Below are 14,981 nucleotides of genomic sequence, written 5' to 3' on the forward strand. Positions count from 1 at the left end.
TTACTTCCCAACAACAGGATTATTCTCCTACTGTTCATCAAAAACAGCAGAACCTGTCACAGTTGCCCAGCACCAGTGTGGCCACTCTTGCTGTCACCCCCTTAATCCCAGCACCACTCCTCATCGCAAGCATCTGCCACAGATGGGGAGTTTAGGGAGCAAAAGGTTCCTAGGGAGGTTCTCAGGAAGGGCCCCAGGCACAGGAACACTGCCCTCTCCTTCACACCCTAAAATGCTGAACACAGGGCAGGGGGGGTCAGCAGCAAGGGGGAACTCGGGACACCTGCTTTGGTGCCAGCAAGCGGCAGGCTGGGGTGGCCACGCTGCGTGCAGCATCGTGGCCCTGGTTTGACGAGTCCCCTGAGCAGACGGGTCATCCATCGGGTTTAGGCTGGCGAAATGGAGCTCGAGACCCAGAGGGGGGCGGCTGGATACTGCTTTCTGACAAGGAGAGCAGAGCCGTCACATATTTCTGTCACAACAAGCAGCATGCAGAGGCACAACCCAACATGGGTTTGCTCGAGAAAATCAACTAACGCTAAGGGAGAAGTCGATGAGTGTGAGATGTCACCTAGGGGGGCTTCCTGGAGGTCACTTACTCCTTTCCTTTGTCTCACAGGGCAGATGTTTTGCGAAACTGCTCAAAATATCTTCACTGTCAGACTCCGCCACCTCCCAGCTTTGTGTCTGCTGCACAGAGAGACTACTGACTGTCAGCTGGTCGGGAAGAGGCTCTGATGGGCAGGGAATGAAAGAGAAATCCTTTGGAAAGCCAGCTGAAAGCAGCAGATATAAGGTAAGAGGATTCAGTTGCCGCTTTTAAATTTCAGCGTCATCTTTCATCAACAAATGTATGCTTGACCAGCCACGGCCCCTGTAGCCCATCGTGCTGTTTTTAAGGTAAAAGCCTGCACCTTCCCGAGACAGATGTTCTGGGAAGAGCTCTGACCTCCTGAAGACAAGACCCAGTTTCACCCCACAGAAGAGCCTGCTGCAATCACGAAGAAGCCCCAGGAGCTGCAAGGAGAGTCAGGGAGAGCAAGGTGGCATTCCCAGCCCCAGGAAGGAGAACTCTGAATGGGTCCATACAAATCCTGGCAAACTTCCTACAGAGAGGATTTTAGGCAAGAAAAGGACACAGCTGGGTTATTCAGCAAAGCAGGCACGTGTTGAAGTTGCAAGAGCACAATTTCTCCTGCTGACAAGCACCCAAACACCGGAGGAACAACAGCCAAGCTGAAAGCTTTCAGCCACTTCTGCTCTCAGGTCGGGGCAAGTTGGGAGCTGCTTTTGCAAACTCCAGCCCAACTTGATCAAACACCAGCAACAGACCTGACAGCACCTTAGACAGCCCGTGGCCGACGGGCTTGTTGGACAGACACCACACACGGAGGAGCCCATGCATACACGGTTTTGAGCAGACTCAAACACTGAGCCGCAACAGAAGATGGAGAAGCCATTGCCACAGACAGGATGAGCAAGGTCCAGTTCACTACAATCAGACTGAGAAGATCAGGCATCACGTCTGCAACAGCTTAAAAAACCCCAAAAGTACATTAAGTTTTAAAGTTGTAAATTTTAAAAAGCTGGGGAACAGGAGAGGTCTGCTCGCAGAGAGGACCCACCTTGTTGACCAAGGACATGAGGTTTGACCTGGGAGGCACAGGGAGCTGGGTGCTGCTAGGAGGAAAAAAACCCCAACGCTTAAGGAAAGGAAAAAAAAACATTTAGTGAGTGATTTGGGACAATCTTGCTGTTTAAGGGTTTTCCGCCACCATTCCCTTGGGTGAGCAGCAGGTCCCGTGCTGAGGGCGGGCGGTGGCAGCCGTGACATGCTGGGCAGCTGCAGCTGGCCGCAGTGAGTGGCACGCTCACCCTGCCGTCGCCATGTGGGGCTTCCAGCGGGGCTCCCAGCTGCTGGCCAGCGCGCTGCGGATCCCACGGGCCCCCCAGGTGCAGATCACCTCCAAGCCACCCGAACACCCAGTCTCAGCTGCTGTGAGTAGTTTGTGGGGGGCTGGAAAGGGGGGGAGCCACCTGCTCTCAGGACACAACGTGGCTGGAGGGGCACGACACCCACCCCATGGAATTATAGCCAAATTCTTTTTGTTGGGAGAGAAAGCAAAAGGGGAGGGGGGGAGAGAAAAAGGTGGGAAGGTGCCCCCCAAGCAGTGCAAGCTCGACTGCACCCCCACAGGGTGTTGGGGCTCTGCTCCCCTCTTCAGGATCTTGCTTCTATTTTATCCTTTCAGCCCCCTTTTTGACCTTTGGGGTTTTGGGTAGCAGCCCAGGGTGCCCCCCACGGAGGCTAAGCCATGGGAGCCAAAGGACCTCACAGAGGTGGCAGTGACAGTCCCTTCTAGACAACCGGCCAGCCCAGGGACAGACCAGGGTCCCATTCCCCCTTTCACGGGGGTCTCACCCTGAAGCAGAAGTCCAGTGGGCAAGGACAGGGTCTGCTGTCATCGCAGAGCCAGAGGGTGTAGGTCCCTCCACCATTCCTCCCTCTGGGGAAGGTCCCCACCAAAACAGGAGCCGCTCCAGCTGTGGAGACCCTCCTGCACTGGGTGAAATGAGCTTGGAAAAAGCAGCTTTTTATCAGAAATCCTGGCTGGGTTTTGCCTCCACCCCTCGCTTGTGCAGCTTACCCCCTGCTGCCTTTCCGAGGTCTGCAACAGAGTGCATCGTGAGCCCCGAGACTCTTTTTCTAGCCAAAAACAGAAAGACAGGCAACAGTGCAAGGGGTTAAGTGCTACCCTGCTGCACCAGAAATAGAAGAGGCTGCTGCTGGTTGCCATTCACTCCTCAAAGTCATCTGAAAGTCAGGCACAGCTGCTCTTGGAAACACTGCAAGCGAGCGCCAGCCTCACTGCTGACAGAAGGTCACACGTTGCTCTGATTTTTCAGTGATTATCATGACAGAGAAACATGAAGTGGTGGAAACAAATCTAGAGAGCAACCAGCCGTTGGTGGAAGCTGCTGTGCGCACCCCCATCTCCCTCCCACAGCCCCCAGGTGTGTCCATCTGAGCACAGCTGGACAGAGCAAGGAGCACAGACAAGCCCACTCGATCCGTTGCACTAGACCGACCGCACCAGTGTGCAGAACCCCAGGAACCCCGCGTAGGACGTGGCTGTCGCGTAGCCATCCCACTAGTTCTCTGTTTCTTCTCCCGCCGGCAGGAACAAACCATCGCGCTTTCTGTGATGTCTGCGTGCTTCCTGTTGCCAACAGCCTGGATCCTGGCACACATCCAACACTACAAGAGCAGACCAGAGTAAGAAGTGGCAAGAAGAACCCGCACCCTGTAAAGACCACAGAAGAGATCTTCACCGGCAAGGAAGCCTTTGAGTTTGTTCATTAAAATTCACATTAACACTCAGCATAATGGCCTGTTGGTTTTGCTTCAGCCGTGAGCTTGTTCACTGGGGAATGGGTCTGTAATCCTGCTCTGTTGGGTGGCACACTGTTCCTTTGCGAGTCTGCAGCAGGCTCCAGCCTGGACGTGTATTTCCCACTGGAGCTTTTAGCTTGTTCATTGCAGTGAAGCACAGGGCAGATACCAAGGAACCACTCACAGCACTAGCAAGGAAGCAAAACCAAGTTAAATTCCTAGCAAGAAAATACTCAAAGGCTGTAAGTGACATTTAAAACTGTCTGCAGCCTGGGTGCTACACACGCATCTTTTCCTCCTGTGTGAAGAGCCTCCCTGCCTCCAAGAAACACACACCCAATTTCCCAAATTATTTCTGTTAGGGAAGCAGCCAGCCAGCACTCTGTGCCACACAGGAAGGTCTGGGTAGCAAATACTACTTCCAGGTATCTTGGAAAAAACCTCTGAAACTGTTGTAATGCACTTAGACTGCAGATCTTCACACTCACTTCAGTGACCTGCTCAAAAATTTACATACAAGCAAGTGCTCCCCACAGTACAAGAGTTGTCAAAGTAGTCTCAGGAGAGCACACGTACCATTTCAACAGCAACATTTCAGGGGTTTTGACGCTCATCTAAAGCAACAGCAGCCCTACGACACACAAGCTTTGCCACACAGCTGGCATTTTATTTACTCCTAACATGTAGTGACACGACACTGCTAAGGAGATTGTACTTTTAAAGCCTTTTTCCTGTCCTTAGCCACAAAACAAAGGGAACATTTTTCTGATCTCAACACTTGTCTCCTCCACGTGCTCTTCGAAGTCAGTAAAAGTGACATCAGGAACGAGCTTTGGAAGGCGAAATGAAGCATGAACTAGGGAAAGTCAAACTGCACCCACAGAACACAGCGCGGCTCTGCACGCTTCAGCAGCTGAACCTGCAAGGGCAGAGCAAAGTGACCGAACTGATGGGCTGGACAGGGAAGAGGCAGGCATTCAGACCTGGACAAATCCAAAACATGGAGTTTAGGCCAGAATTCATTAGAGGCAGAAGGGTGGAGGGTGACCAGGCACAGGATCTGACAATTGGGGTGTTTATTCATTTTATAAACCTGAAGTCTCCCTTGCCTGCGACATCCTCATACCTGCACAGCAGCCTGGCATCAGCCACGTGCCTGCTTTTTTCCATTGCCGACATTAAACCCTCAGAGTCAAGACAGCAAAATGTAAAAATTCCAGTGGTACAGTTTGTCAGGGCGATACCAGAGAATCCAACTGATAACCAGAGCTCCGGAATCACAGCAGTAACCAAACTGGCAGCGTGAAGCAAAAATGGATACACCGATAAACCATGCTTCTTGAAGCACAGAGACACCACCAGCAGCATTTAAAGATCTACTTACATTCTGAGTAATTCAACCAGGTATTCATTCAATTTAAAGTTACTGTTATAACCCTTAGTGTAGTTTGCCATTACTGCCTTATAATCAGGAGTATTACACATCCAAACGGATACTTGGAGGCAGCCCCCAGTTCAGATCTGCCTTTGTTTCAAATTCTTGATGTGTGCAATTATCTTCCATCCCTATAAAGGCATCGCAGTAGGGCAAAACAATTACATTACAGAAAGCTTTTGAAGTAGCAGTTGTTAAGAGGCAAGAGCAGAACAAGAACTTGTTGTCTCAGGCCTTCTTTAGGCCTTTTCAGGCAGTAATGATTATTCAGCTTGAGAAAAGGCATCAGGACAACAGTTTCCCACAAAAGAAAGGAACTTGACAAAGTACGTACCAAGGTACTACATGCTAAGTAAACTACATACCAATCCCACTGGTGATTAACAGACTGTTTAAACCTGTGTTGTTCTTGGACAGAGTTTTGTAACATGAAATCTAAAAGGAAGCGTATTTTTAAATGGATCAGAGGCTCAACTGCACGTTACGAAGACGACAAACTACAGAAAAGGGAAGGCAGAGAAGTTTATTCCAGCAATACTGCTGCAACTCACTTTAGCACAAAGTGTTCATAAAAGACAACCACCCCAAAAGTATATAAAAACACATCCACTAAACGGTAATCCTGGAAAAAACCCTTTGATGGAGTAAACACTCCCTCTACTGCAGATGAGGAGGAGGGGTTGTGGAGAAAGAGGGCAAAAGGAGAAAGATGATTTCAGTAATGCTGCCTTCGGGCTGCTGCAGGGGCAGGGGGAGAGAGGTTACCAGGGAAGGTCGCGCCTTCCTAAGGCCAACGCCACCAAGTAACACCACGTACACTGACCGTCAGGCACCTCTCTAGCACGTTCTCATAAAGGAACTTCTGCTACCCCTGTACCCGGCAAAGAGCCTCCGCTCCTGCAACATGCAACAAGCATCACATCCTCCCCCAACAGCCTGATAGCAAGACTGATCAGCCAGCCACCGCGGAGCCTCTGTCCTCCTTTCACGAGCGGGATGGGAGCTCTCATGGTCAGTGCCACCAATGATAGCGCATAGGGAAATCTTGACTCCAAGCACCAAAGGGTTACACAGCAAAAGGCCACTTACTCCTCCAAACAAGCGTCAAAAAGCTGCTCTCCCCTCTGCCCACCCACCCCCCTTCAATATAATTCAGTACAGAGTCAGTGGTCTGAGTGCTGCTAGCGTCAGTAGCAGTAGAAGTTACTCTCCCAGGGGTAGTGCAAGGTCCTCTATGTCAGGATGTCGTGAGCTTGGTGCTCCACCAACATCTCCATGCTTCTCACATCTGTGCACCAGAACTCCAGGCGGTCTTTCATTCCTTTGATCTGCAAGGCAAGTCCACAATCACTTTAATGCACCAACCACCAGAAATACCAATATTCACATTTAAGGACAAACCCTTGAGATCCCTAACAACTTCTCAAATACCCATACATCTAGAAAAGACGCTACTTCACATCTTTTACCATCAAAATAGCAATGTTGAAAGTTAAATTGAAATGCACTAAAGGAATTATTTGCAGCTAGTGTTCCATGTACCAAATCTGTTTTTTTAAAGGTGAAAGGCACCCTATACAGTCTCCTAAAACATTAGGAGGATGAACTTGAGAAGCTCAGCACCTTTATCACCCTGAACTTCTCAAGACAAGCGTGCTGCCTACAACCCAGAAACTCCAAGATTTTGCTTCATGCATTCAGGCTTGAGGCAGCCACACAGATGTCTGCATCCTTCTGGAGAACACAGCCATAGCATTTGAGCAGCTTTCAGAAGAGAAGCGTCACCAATATCCTGTTCCATCTCCTGACAGGTTTTTAACTACTTACTGCAAAATGCAGATACAAAATGCGCCCAAGGTGTGTATACACAAGGTAAAAGCTGAAGGCAACAATGTAAAAAGGAACGAGGAAAAGTTGATATACTTCCTCGCTCCTTGAGCATCTTCAAGTACCACCAAGGAGAATCATTCCCAGACAGCGACCCTTGACAGTTCTGATTTTAATTTCCAGGTCACCTCACACGACAAAACAAGTTAGCACTGCCTTAACATTGAAGATGGTCATTACCTGTTGCAAATCCAACACGCGCGGTTGTACCCATGTCATGTGCACCCTCTTATCGACTTCATCGATACTGCCCTTCACCAAGCCTACCGAGAGCGCCTTCATCACCAGCAGTTCCACCTGAAAATTAAAAAAAATAATTCAAGGAAACAATTGAGAATCATCCAGTTTCCCCCGAGATAAACAAAACCTTTAGACGGCACCTGCTTTTGGAAGACTGTTTACTGCACACAGCAAAATCAAAAGCAACTGCAGCCTGTCTCACACCCATCCCCTTCTAGGTTATAATACTGCCTTGAGACTTGACATCTAAATATACAGGAGAGATTTCTTCTCCCTAAGAGCAGGTTTTTTCTTTTCTCTGAAATCCCAGGAAGAGCAAGGTAATTGGAAAAGGCCAACATGGATTTACCATGGGTAAGATCTGCATGACCAATCGCATTGCCTTTTTAGTTTAAATAACTTGTTCAGTGGTCGAGAAGAATGCTGTAGGTGTCCTGTACCTTTCTCTTAGCAGAGTGCTCAACAAAACCTTCTACCACATCCTTGCTGACAGGCTGGTAAACTATGGAATGGACAAGCCACAAGAGGAGGGGAAAACCTGCTGAACTACCAACCTCAAACAAGAGTGGTTAGAGGCTTCAACAGGCAGCTGGTCATGACTAGCACTCCTTGGGGACCGATATTGAGACTGACACTATTTAGTTGTGTTTAAGCTAGCCTGATGACAATTTCACGGATGATACCAAACCGGCAAGGAGATGTAGATGTACTGGAAATTAGAGCTACCATGAAGACAGACCTCAAGAGATTGCACTAACATGAATCCCATGAAGTACAGTGAAGATAAACATGGAGTCTGACACCTGAGATCAAACGATCCCAAGCCCCAGCACTGACTGGCTGCAGCATACCCTGAATATCCTCGGCAAAGCATACTGTGATGGATAGTCTGGCAGGCACAGGAAACTGTGCAAGAGCCAGGGGTGCTCCCCTATAGCAGCAAAGGGGAACCGTGTCCTGGTCTGCATCAGCGAGAACACAGCCAGTGGATCAAGGGATGCAATTATTCCACTCGGCACTCGTGGGAGCACACCTGCAGCACTGTGTCCAGCTTTGCTTCACTCCCTTCCAGTTTAAGGGGGACACTGCAAAACTGGAGAGAGTCTAACAATGGGCCACCATGGTTAGGAGGCCAAGAACTTGACATTATGAAGAAATCTAATTTGTTGAGCCTAGACAAGAGGTAGCTTGGGAAATACCTCAATCACAGTCTTTAGTACCTAAAGGCCGTAACACAGAAAGTAAGAGATACTATTTTCATAAGGATGCACAGTGAAAGGACAAGAGACCACAGGCAGGATTTGCTTCAGCAGGGACTACATCTGGATAACAGAAGAAAATTCTTCACCATGAGAAAAATTAAATATTAGTGACATTTCCCTCTTACTGACAAAATATTCAAGACAGGCTTGGCAGGGCCCTACATAACCTAATCCAAACACCTGCTTTCAGGAGCAGGTGGGAACAGATGACCTATAGAGCTCTCTTCCAACTTAAAGACTATGACTAAAAATCTTCAAAAAGGTATTTACCAAGAAACAGGAGCACCAAGCAGTAAATTCCTTCTTAAAAAAGAAAGGGGTTCTTCAAATGCACAAGAAGAGGGGAGAACATTTCTACTTAAGAATTCACCTACGGGAGTAGGTCTATCCAGACACTTTCAGAGCTTCAGAAGTTAGACATTAATAAGTTTGTCTAAAGCTGAACTCACCTCATTCACGGTGACTTTGGCACTCTTAGCAATCTCCTCAAAAGTGAGCTGCCTGTGATTGGCCGGTCGGGTAAAAGTCATCTGAGTTCAAGTAAACAAAACAAAAAATCCCACATGATTTTAGTCTTTTCCAACAGTGTGCACAACCTCCCTCATACTGCCCTGCTGAACTCTCCACCTGCAGTAGCAACTGCATTTCTCCTATTCAATAAAAATGCATTTTTCTTTGAAGTATTTATGTCAGCAGAAAGGAAGAGTACTGCTCCTTCCTGCACACATACCTCACTGCTCCAAGCCACAAATTTCCTAGGCAACAACATTAATCTCCAAATAAAGCAGATACGTCTGTGTTAGAACATCTCTGTACATACCACATCCCTGAGACAATGCAGTACTTACAGGTGGTAAAACTCATTCACAATAAAACACTAGAAATGGAATATATATACACAGTAACATACACACATATTGGTATATGGGTGTGTATAAACATATTACACCTCAGGCAACTCAGTATTTAAGTTTTTAAAAAAGATCCAAGGCCATGGAGGTTTATACAGCAGTATTATTTAGTAACAACAGAGCCAAAGCCTTCAAGTGACAGGAAAGAAACTGTTTACACCTTTAAGGTTACCTATCAGGGAAAGGATTTTCAGCCCTTAGGAAACTAAGATTTTAAGTGTTAAATTTTTTGATTTGTTAAACTAGAACATACTTTAAGAGTTATCATTTCAGATACCATCCTCAAGATGCAAAGCCTGCTCTTTCCTTCCGCAGCTCCAATATCCTGCCTGAAAGAGCACATTCTTGAAACTACAGACAAGCCCTTACAAAGTGCTTTTTTTTTCCCCCCCCCCAAGCGGTACTGCCTTCTGGCACCACCTAGAGGCAAAATTTGCAGTCAGGTATTTATACCCACGAGTTTCTGAATGAATGCATCGAGAGAACAGAATATTCAACACTGCTACCCCCACCAAAAGGTAGTTGGAGCAGTCCCGCTTCATTTCCCATATTTAACACATCACAGTTCTCAGCTCACCTCCATAAGACATAGCAGTTGAATCTTTTGCAGCAGAAGTGCTTCATTTGCAGCCAGATCTGGCTGTAAGAGGATAAAATAGAACAAGTTCATTGTTACTTCCCCCACCCCAACACATACACACCCAGGGGAAAACAGCATGTTACACACATGAGTAAGTCACATGGGGACCCACTACCTTCATTTAAAAGGTAGGAGGCCACTACAAGCCACCCACTGCCTGATAATGGTTCCATAACACAAGTGTTAAGAACTGCACAAAGTAGGCAACCTTTTATCAAAGGGCACAGCCTTGCCCAAGCAGACATACAAGCCCACCTGTAAATCACTGCTGTGCTGATCGTTTCTGGTACAGCCAGTGTAGTTAATATCCAACAGCACTGTTTTCCTCAGACTTCCCAGAACACAAGGGAAAGCCACTATTTTACATTGGAAGCAGTTTAATACTGGGAGTGAATGGCATTACGGAAATTAAATCAGAATTATCCTCCTGTGTGCAGCACTGCATGATGTTTTTGTTTGCTTTGGATCACAAAAGATTTCTCTTCGCTTCTTTCAATCAACCAGACACAGAGGAAAGATTAGAGAACTAATGATATGTATCAAAATGAAAGAAACATTACTATGCTATGATTAAAATTATACCAGTGCACCAGAGTCAGGAATTCTTAAGGTAAATGTGTTCAGAATCTAAGTGTCCTCCCTAAATACTGAGCTTAGGCCTTAAGCAATACAGCAACTCATTCACCCACCTGCTGACCCCATGCTGACTTCAAAGCCTGAAACGTCTCTACATTACCACTGTTGAAGGCATAAAGCGTGTCAATCAGCCACTGCCGATCAGTGTTTCTCAGGGACTCCAGAACTGGGTGCATCAGCTGCAGAAACCGGGCAGGATAGTGTTAATAAGGTAAAATAAATTCCTGATACTCAACAGCTGAAGCAACAAAGCTCCAACTTACCAGCTCCCCAAAGTTATAAACACCTTCTCCCAAGAGCCCTGCCAGTCCCAGGGTAAAGGCTCTCTCCTGCTGCTCTGATACTGGAAAAAAAAAAAAACAAACACAACACTAAACCAACAAAAATAGTTTGAATGAAACAGCAGCCTAAGCCCCATTAATCCTTCCTGCACTCTCCTCTCTGTACCTGTGTTAGATGACTCCCAGCCCCACTTCTCATCCTCTCCCAAGCCTGAAATTCAGAAGCCTGCAGTAACCACAGCAGCAGCAAAAAAGAAAAAAAGGGCTACTTTTTCAATCTCTAGTGAAGATTTTGGGGAACTAGAACAAACTATCTCTTCTGGTGGGGGCACTTCCCCTCTCCCATCACCCCAACATAGCTTAGGAACAGAATCCTACTCAGCCATTCTTGTGGGTTCCTCCTCTTTCCAGCTAGATCCTGGCCCAACTACAGCAGATTCAAAATAACACTGAGAAAACCTGTTCCCTGCCAGCACGTGTATTTAGATTGAAGTGATAAATCAGAGAATGAAAACTGGGAATTTCTGTGCTTGGCAAAGGAGAAGTTACCTGGCAGATCTTTAACATCAATGCATCCCAGAAACCGCAGAGCATCCTTATAGTAAGAGGCATGGTTCCCAATTGTCTGATAATACTTGCTGGAGAGATCATAGAAGCGGCTGTGAACTGAAGTCACCCCAGGGAGATTGTTCAGCATCTCCTCAACCTCCTCAATGGTCTCCTAGAGGAGGGCAAAAACCTGCTTGTTACAGATGAAGAAACACCTCATACACCTCTGTGTTCCTGGCCTTCTAGTTCACCACTGTGAAGCAGCCTTACTGCAACAGCTACAGCATTCCTGTGTGGTCCAGAATTAACACCCACCCGGTAGTAAAGCAGAGACCACAGCATTAAAAATAAAGCAACGGCATTCTCCATTTACATAGTAGTTAGGTTAGGAAAAAAAAACCCAAACCTCAAAAAGACAACCCTGCAGCTCAACTGTATTTATATACACACACACGCTTTATATATACTTAGAGCAAGTACAAAGTTTGATGGGTATAAGGGATATAAAGCTGCACTGCATGAAAAAAACCCTCATCTTAGGTTTGAGAGACAGCTCTAAAAAGAGCCAACAGATGAAAAAACCCAACATGCTTAGCACAGGAAATGATACACTAATTCAGTCATCGCTAGCAGTTCACCAACAAGTAGCATATATACTGTTGAGTTCGTGAGACCCTCTAAGCTGCAAACTGGAATATATAAAGATTTTTATTTTTCTCCCCCCTCTCTTTCAAGCTGTGCACACCAACAGCTGCAGTGAGCAGCTGCAGGCCACCAATAAGCAACAGCACCTGAAAGGCTACATGCATCAGAATCTTACTGAAACATCAAAGATTTGTTCATAAGTACTACCCGTGCACTGTTATGGCCTACAAACCGTAAAGCAGAACTCCAGGTCTTCCTGGAAATCCCAGGAACTGCAAATTTATCAAATTCTCATTTAGAACTGAGGCACAGACACAGGCACATCCATGCTGTGGCTACGGCTGAAGCGTGTCACAGTGCTCCAAAATACCTGAATGCTTGAACTACTCGAGTCATCACCTCACCTTGGTGACCTGCAGGTCTCCAATGTTCAGCTTGAGTGCCCCAATGGCTGTTTTACACAGAATGACTGCTTCATCGCTGCTTTTTACCTGCAGTTACACAAAGATACATCTTTAGAGAGTGTTACCCTTGCAGCCAGGTAGGCTCTTGAAACCTAGATTGCGTTGGTTGCATTTCATTTGTTACCATCTTCCTGCATTAAAATACAGAGCTGTTCACTGAGAAAAGGAGTAGGTATTTTCCAGCACAGGTTTCAACATACACGTATCTGCCTCTTCAGCTATACCATATACGCTCAAATGCAAAACTATTCCTGTAGGCAGACTACCAGAAAAAGCAATTTCAAAAATACCTTTTCTCGAGTCTTCTCCAGAAAAGTAAGGGCCACGGTGGGATCTGAAGTAGAGAGAAAAGGAAAAAAAAGCAGCAACATCAGGAATTCCTGTGGAATATACAGAAGAAATATCTCCTTTTACTGGATTCATGAAGACTGGAATATACTTTTTCTGTAGTACACCGCTCAACTTTCAAAAGGTTCTGCTGTCTGTAGGCCTGGCTTTCTGATCGCCAGCCATTTCCCTAGCAAAGCAGTAGACTGGCTACTCTGGATAGCAGCATTCATTTATGCTTTTTGACTTAGCGCTTTTCCTTTTCAATACAGCAGGAAGGCAATAGCTTAACATTGAAGAATTAGCTGTTACTATTAACTAGTCAAATTGCATGCACATCGGTTGCTAAAAATACTTTAAGTAACAGGTAAGGACACTTACCTGTCATCTGTCTGACTACATGAAGAATGATCTCTACCAGGGACAAGGGGTTCACCCTAGAACAAAAAGCTCACTGTCAGAACAGTCTCAGTCAACAGTAGGTGACCTAAAAACTTGCAGGCAAACAAACCCACCTGTGTTCAAACTCACTGATGAAGTTCTCATAAAGCTGTGGGCACAAAGATATTGACAGTCAGGGCAAACAGGTATTTTGTTTCAGCTATGACACTCACTTTTCACTACATTCCAATTCATTTTCCAGCAAAGTAGTGGGCATCCAACACAGAAGTTTTTACACCATACAGAATCCAGGAGCCAAAGATTGCTCTTTTTAGATAATTTTAGCTCTGCTATTCAAGTAATTCTATCCAACTGCAAGGAGTGATTCCAAGCTAGCAGGTACTAATACATACAGTGCCTCGCTGCTATGGGTTGGGCTGGTGTGTGTCTTCAGTTATGACTGTACAGCAAGCACAGACACAAAGCTTTCAAATTTCTCTTTGCATGCCTTCAGAAAAGAGGCTGTCTCTAGAAACCCATGGCTCTTTACCATGGAAATAACTGTCTCCTAGGAAGGTGACTTTTAACCTAAAACCTCAAAGGAGCATGAAAGCTCATTATTACTTGTAGCAGACAGACAATATGCGACTCTGGACTGAGTACACCCTTATCTTCATACCTAGAAGAAGCTCCCACTGGATGAAGTAACCTACTGAATATTTTGAAGCCTTTGTGAACACCTGACAATCCATCCTATGCTTGCAGTTGCAAACCTCTTGTTACAGAAGGGAACTTTTTGTACCTGTACCCTCTCCCCCAAAAAACTTAAGTTAATGAAAATATCCTTTTGCAGCTTCTAAAATCGACACATTTAATTTTAGCAGAATTTTCACATGCCAATCAAATCCTGCACACTCACATCTAGTGCATAAGCCCCAGAAAGCTGAATTCATCTAGTTTAATAATTCTCCAGAGACAAGTCACAGGCAGCTTATTTTTCACTAGCACAAAAACACCATCACTCAACTTCACCACAGCAAGATAAACCTCTTGGGAACAATCAAATACTTCACCTTGATAAGTCCATCTCCTTGGGCAAAGCAAGGGTCCTGAACAAAGTCCAAAACTTGCAGAGTCAGCTGGTGCCAGAGTCTTAAAAAACAATAAGGTCTGTCAGCGAGTTCCCACTTTATACCAGCGCCTCAGCTCCTGCCACATGCTGTATTTCACACTCAAATCCGTTAGGCCCACCTGTCTCCACGGCTGCTGTGACTAACGACGGAGACAAGTGAGAAACGAAACCGGTGAGACACTCACGCCCCACCCCTCAGGGCATAACATAAAGTAACCCCAAGAAAAATAACGTGAAAGTCAACTCCCTGATTTTCTACCACTACATTCGTGCTGCTTAAACGCTTACTAAGTTATCAAAAGGACACAGGGAGGAGCCTGCTCCTACCCGGGGAGGGCTCATCATCCCAGCGCTTGTATCGTAGGCTCAGCACCGGGCGAGGGCCGCTAAGCCCCGCTCTCCGCGTAACAGCCAAGCCGGCACACGCTGGGCCCCGGGCAGGCGCCCGGCGGGGCACAGCCCCCCAGCAACGCCCCAGAACACCCAGCAGAGGCGAGCGGGAGTCGTGCCGGTCCCCGAGGGCAGCGGCCCGCTCTCCGGGACCGGTGTTACCACAGCCGCGGCCTCCCTCCCCCAGCTCACTTCTTGTTGTAGAGCTCCTCCAGACGGTGCCAGACAGCGGCCTGCCCCGGCCCCGAGCTCTGGCTCTGCTGCAGGAAACCCGGTACGTCCTTCATGGCGGCGGCCGGAGGGACGGAGGGGAGAGCAGCCAGCGACGCCGACACCCGGCCGCCCCCGCGCTCGCGGCCACCGGAAATGCACACTCACTTCCGGCGCCGCGCGGGGCACGCTGGGTA

General features: G+C 47.1%; 1 protein-coding gene and 1 long non-coding RNA gene across 2 annotated transcripts; one reads left to right on the forward strand and one right to left on the reverse strand.

Annotated features, from left to right (window-relative positions):
• Window positions 1–1,854: 1,854 nt before the first annotated feature.
• Window positions 1,855–5,415, forward strand: LOC119154283. Its single transcript, XR_005106422.1, has 2 exons — window positions 1,855–1,998; window positions 3,183–5,415. It is a non-coding gene; the product is annotated as an uncharacterized LOC119154283 (long non-coding RNA).
• On the reverse strand, window positions 5,334–14,953 carry PSMD13 (proteasome 26S subunit, non-ATPase 13). The gene is made up of 13 exons (XM_037401625.1): window positions 14,767–14,953; window positions 14,126–14,204; window positions 13,187–13,221; window positions 13,053–13,108; window positions 12,635–12,678; window positions 12,285–12,371; window positions 11,236–11,407; window positions 10,669–10,748; window positions 10,459–10,584; window positions 9,707–9,769; window positions 8,668–8,748; window positions 6,897–7,013; window positions 5,334–6,157 (listed from the first exon to the last, which is right to left on the reverse strand). The coding sequence occupies exons 1-13, from the start codon at window positions 14,859–14,861 to the stop codon at window positions 6,062–6,064; spliced, it is 1,131 nt and encodes a 376-aa protein (XP_037257522.1). The 5' UTR covers window positions 14,862–14,953; the 3' UTR covers window positions 5,334–6,061.
• Window positions 14,954–14,981: the final 28 nt, after the last annotated feature.

This window comes from Falco rusticolus, chromosome 10, assembly GCF_015220075.1.
Source record: "Falco rusticolus isolate bFalRus1 chromosome 10, bFalRus1.pri, whole genome shotgun sequence".
In the NCBI taxonomy this organism is placed as follows: Eukaryota; Metazoa; Chordata; class Aves; order Falconiformes; family Falconidae; genus Falco; species Falco rusticolus.

Coding starts and splice junctions, on each gene's coding strand:
- PSMD13 (XM_037401625.1), bottom strand. CDS start 14,861: ATGAAGGACGTACCGGGTTTCCTGCAGCAGAGCCAGAGCTCGGGGCCG. Junction 10,585..10,668: donor TTTATAACTTTGGGGAGCTG/GTAAGTTGGAGC, acceptor CGGTTTCTGCAG/CTGATGCACCCAGTTCTGGA. Junction 7,014..8,667: donor CCAAAGTCACCGTGAATGAG/GTGAGTTCAGCT, acceptor TTTAATTTTCAG/GTGGAACTGCTGGTGATGAA.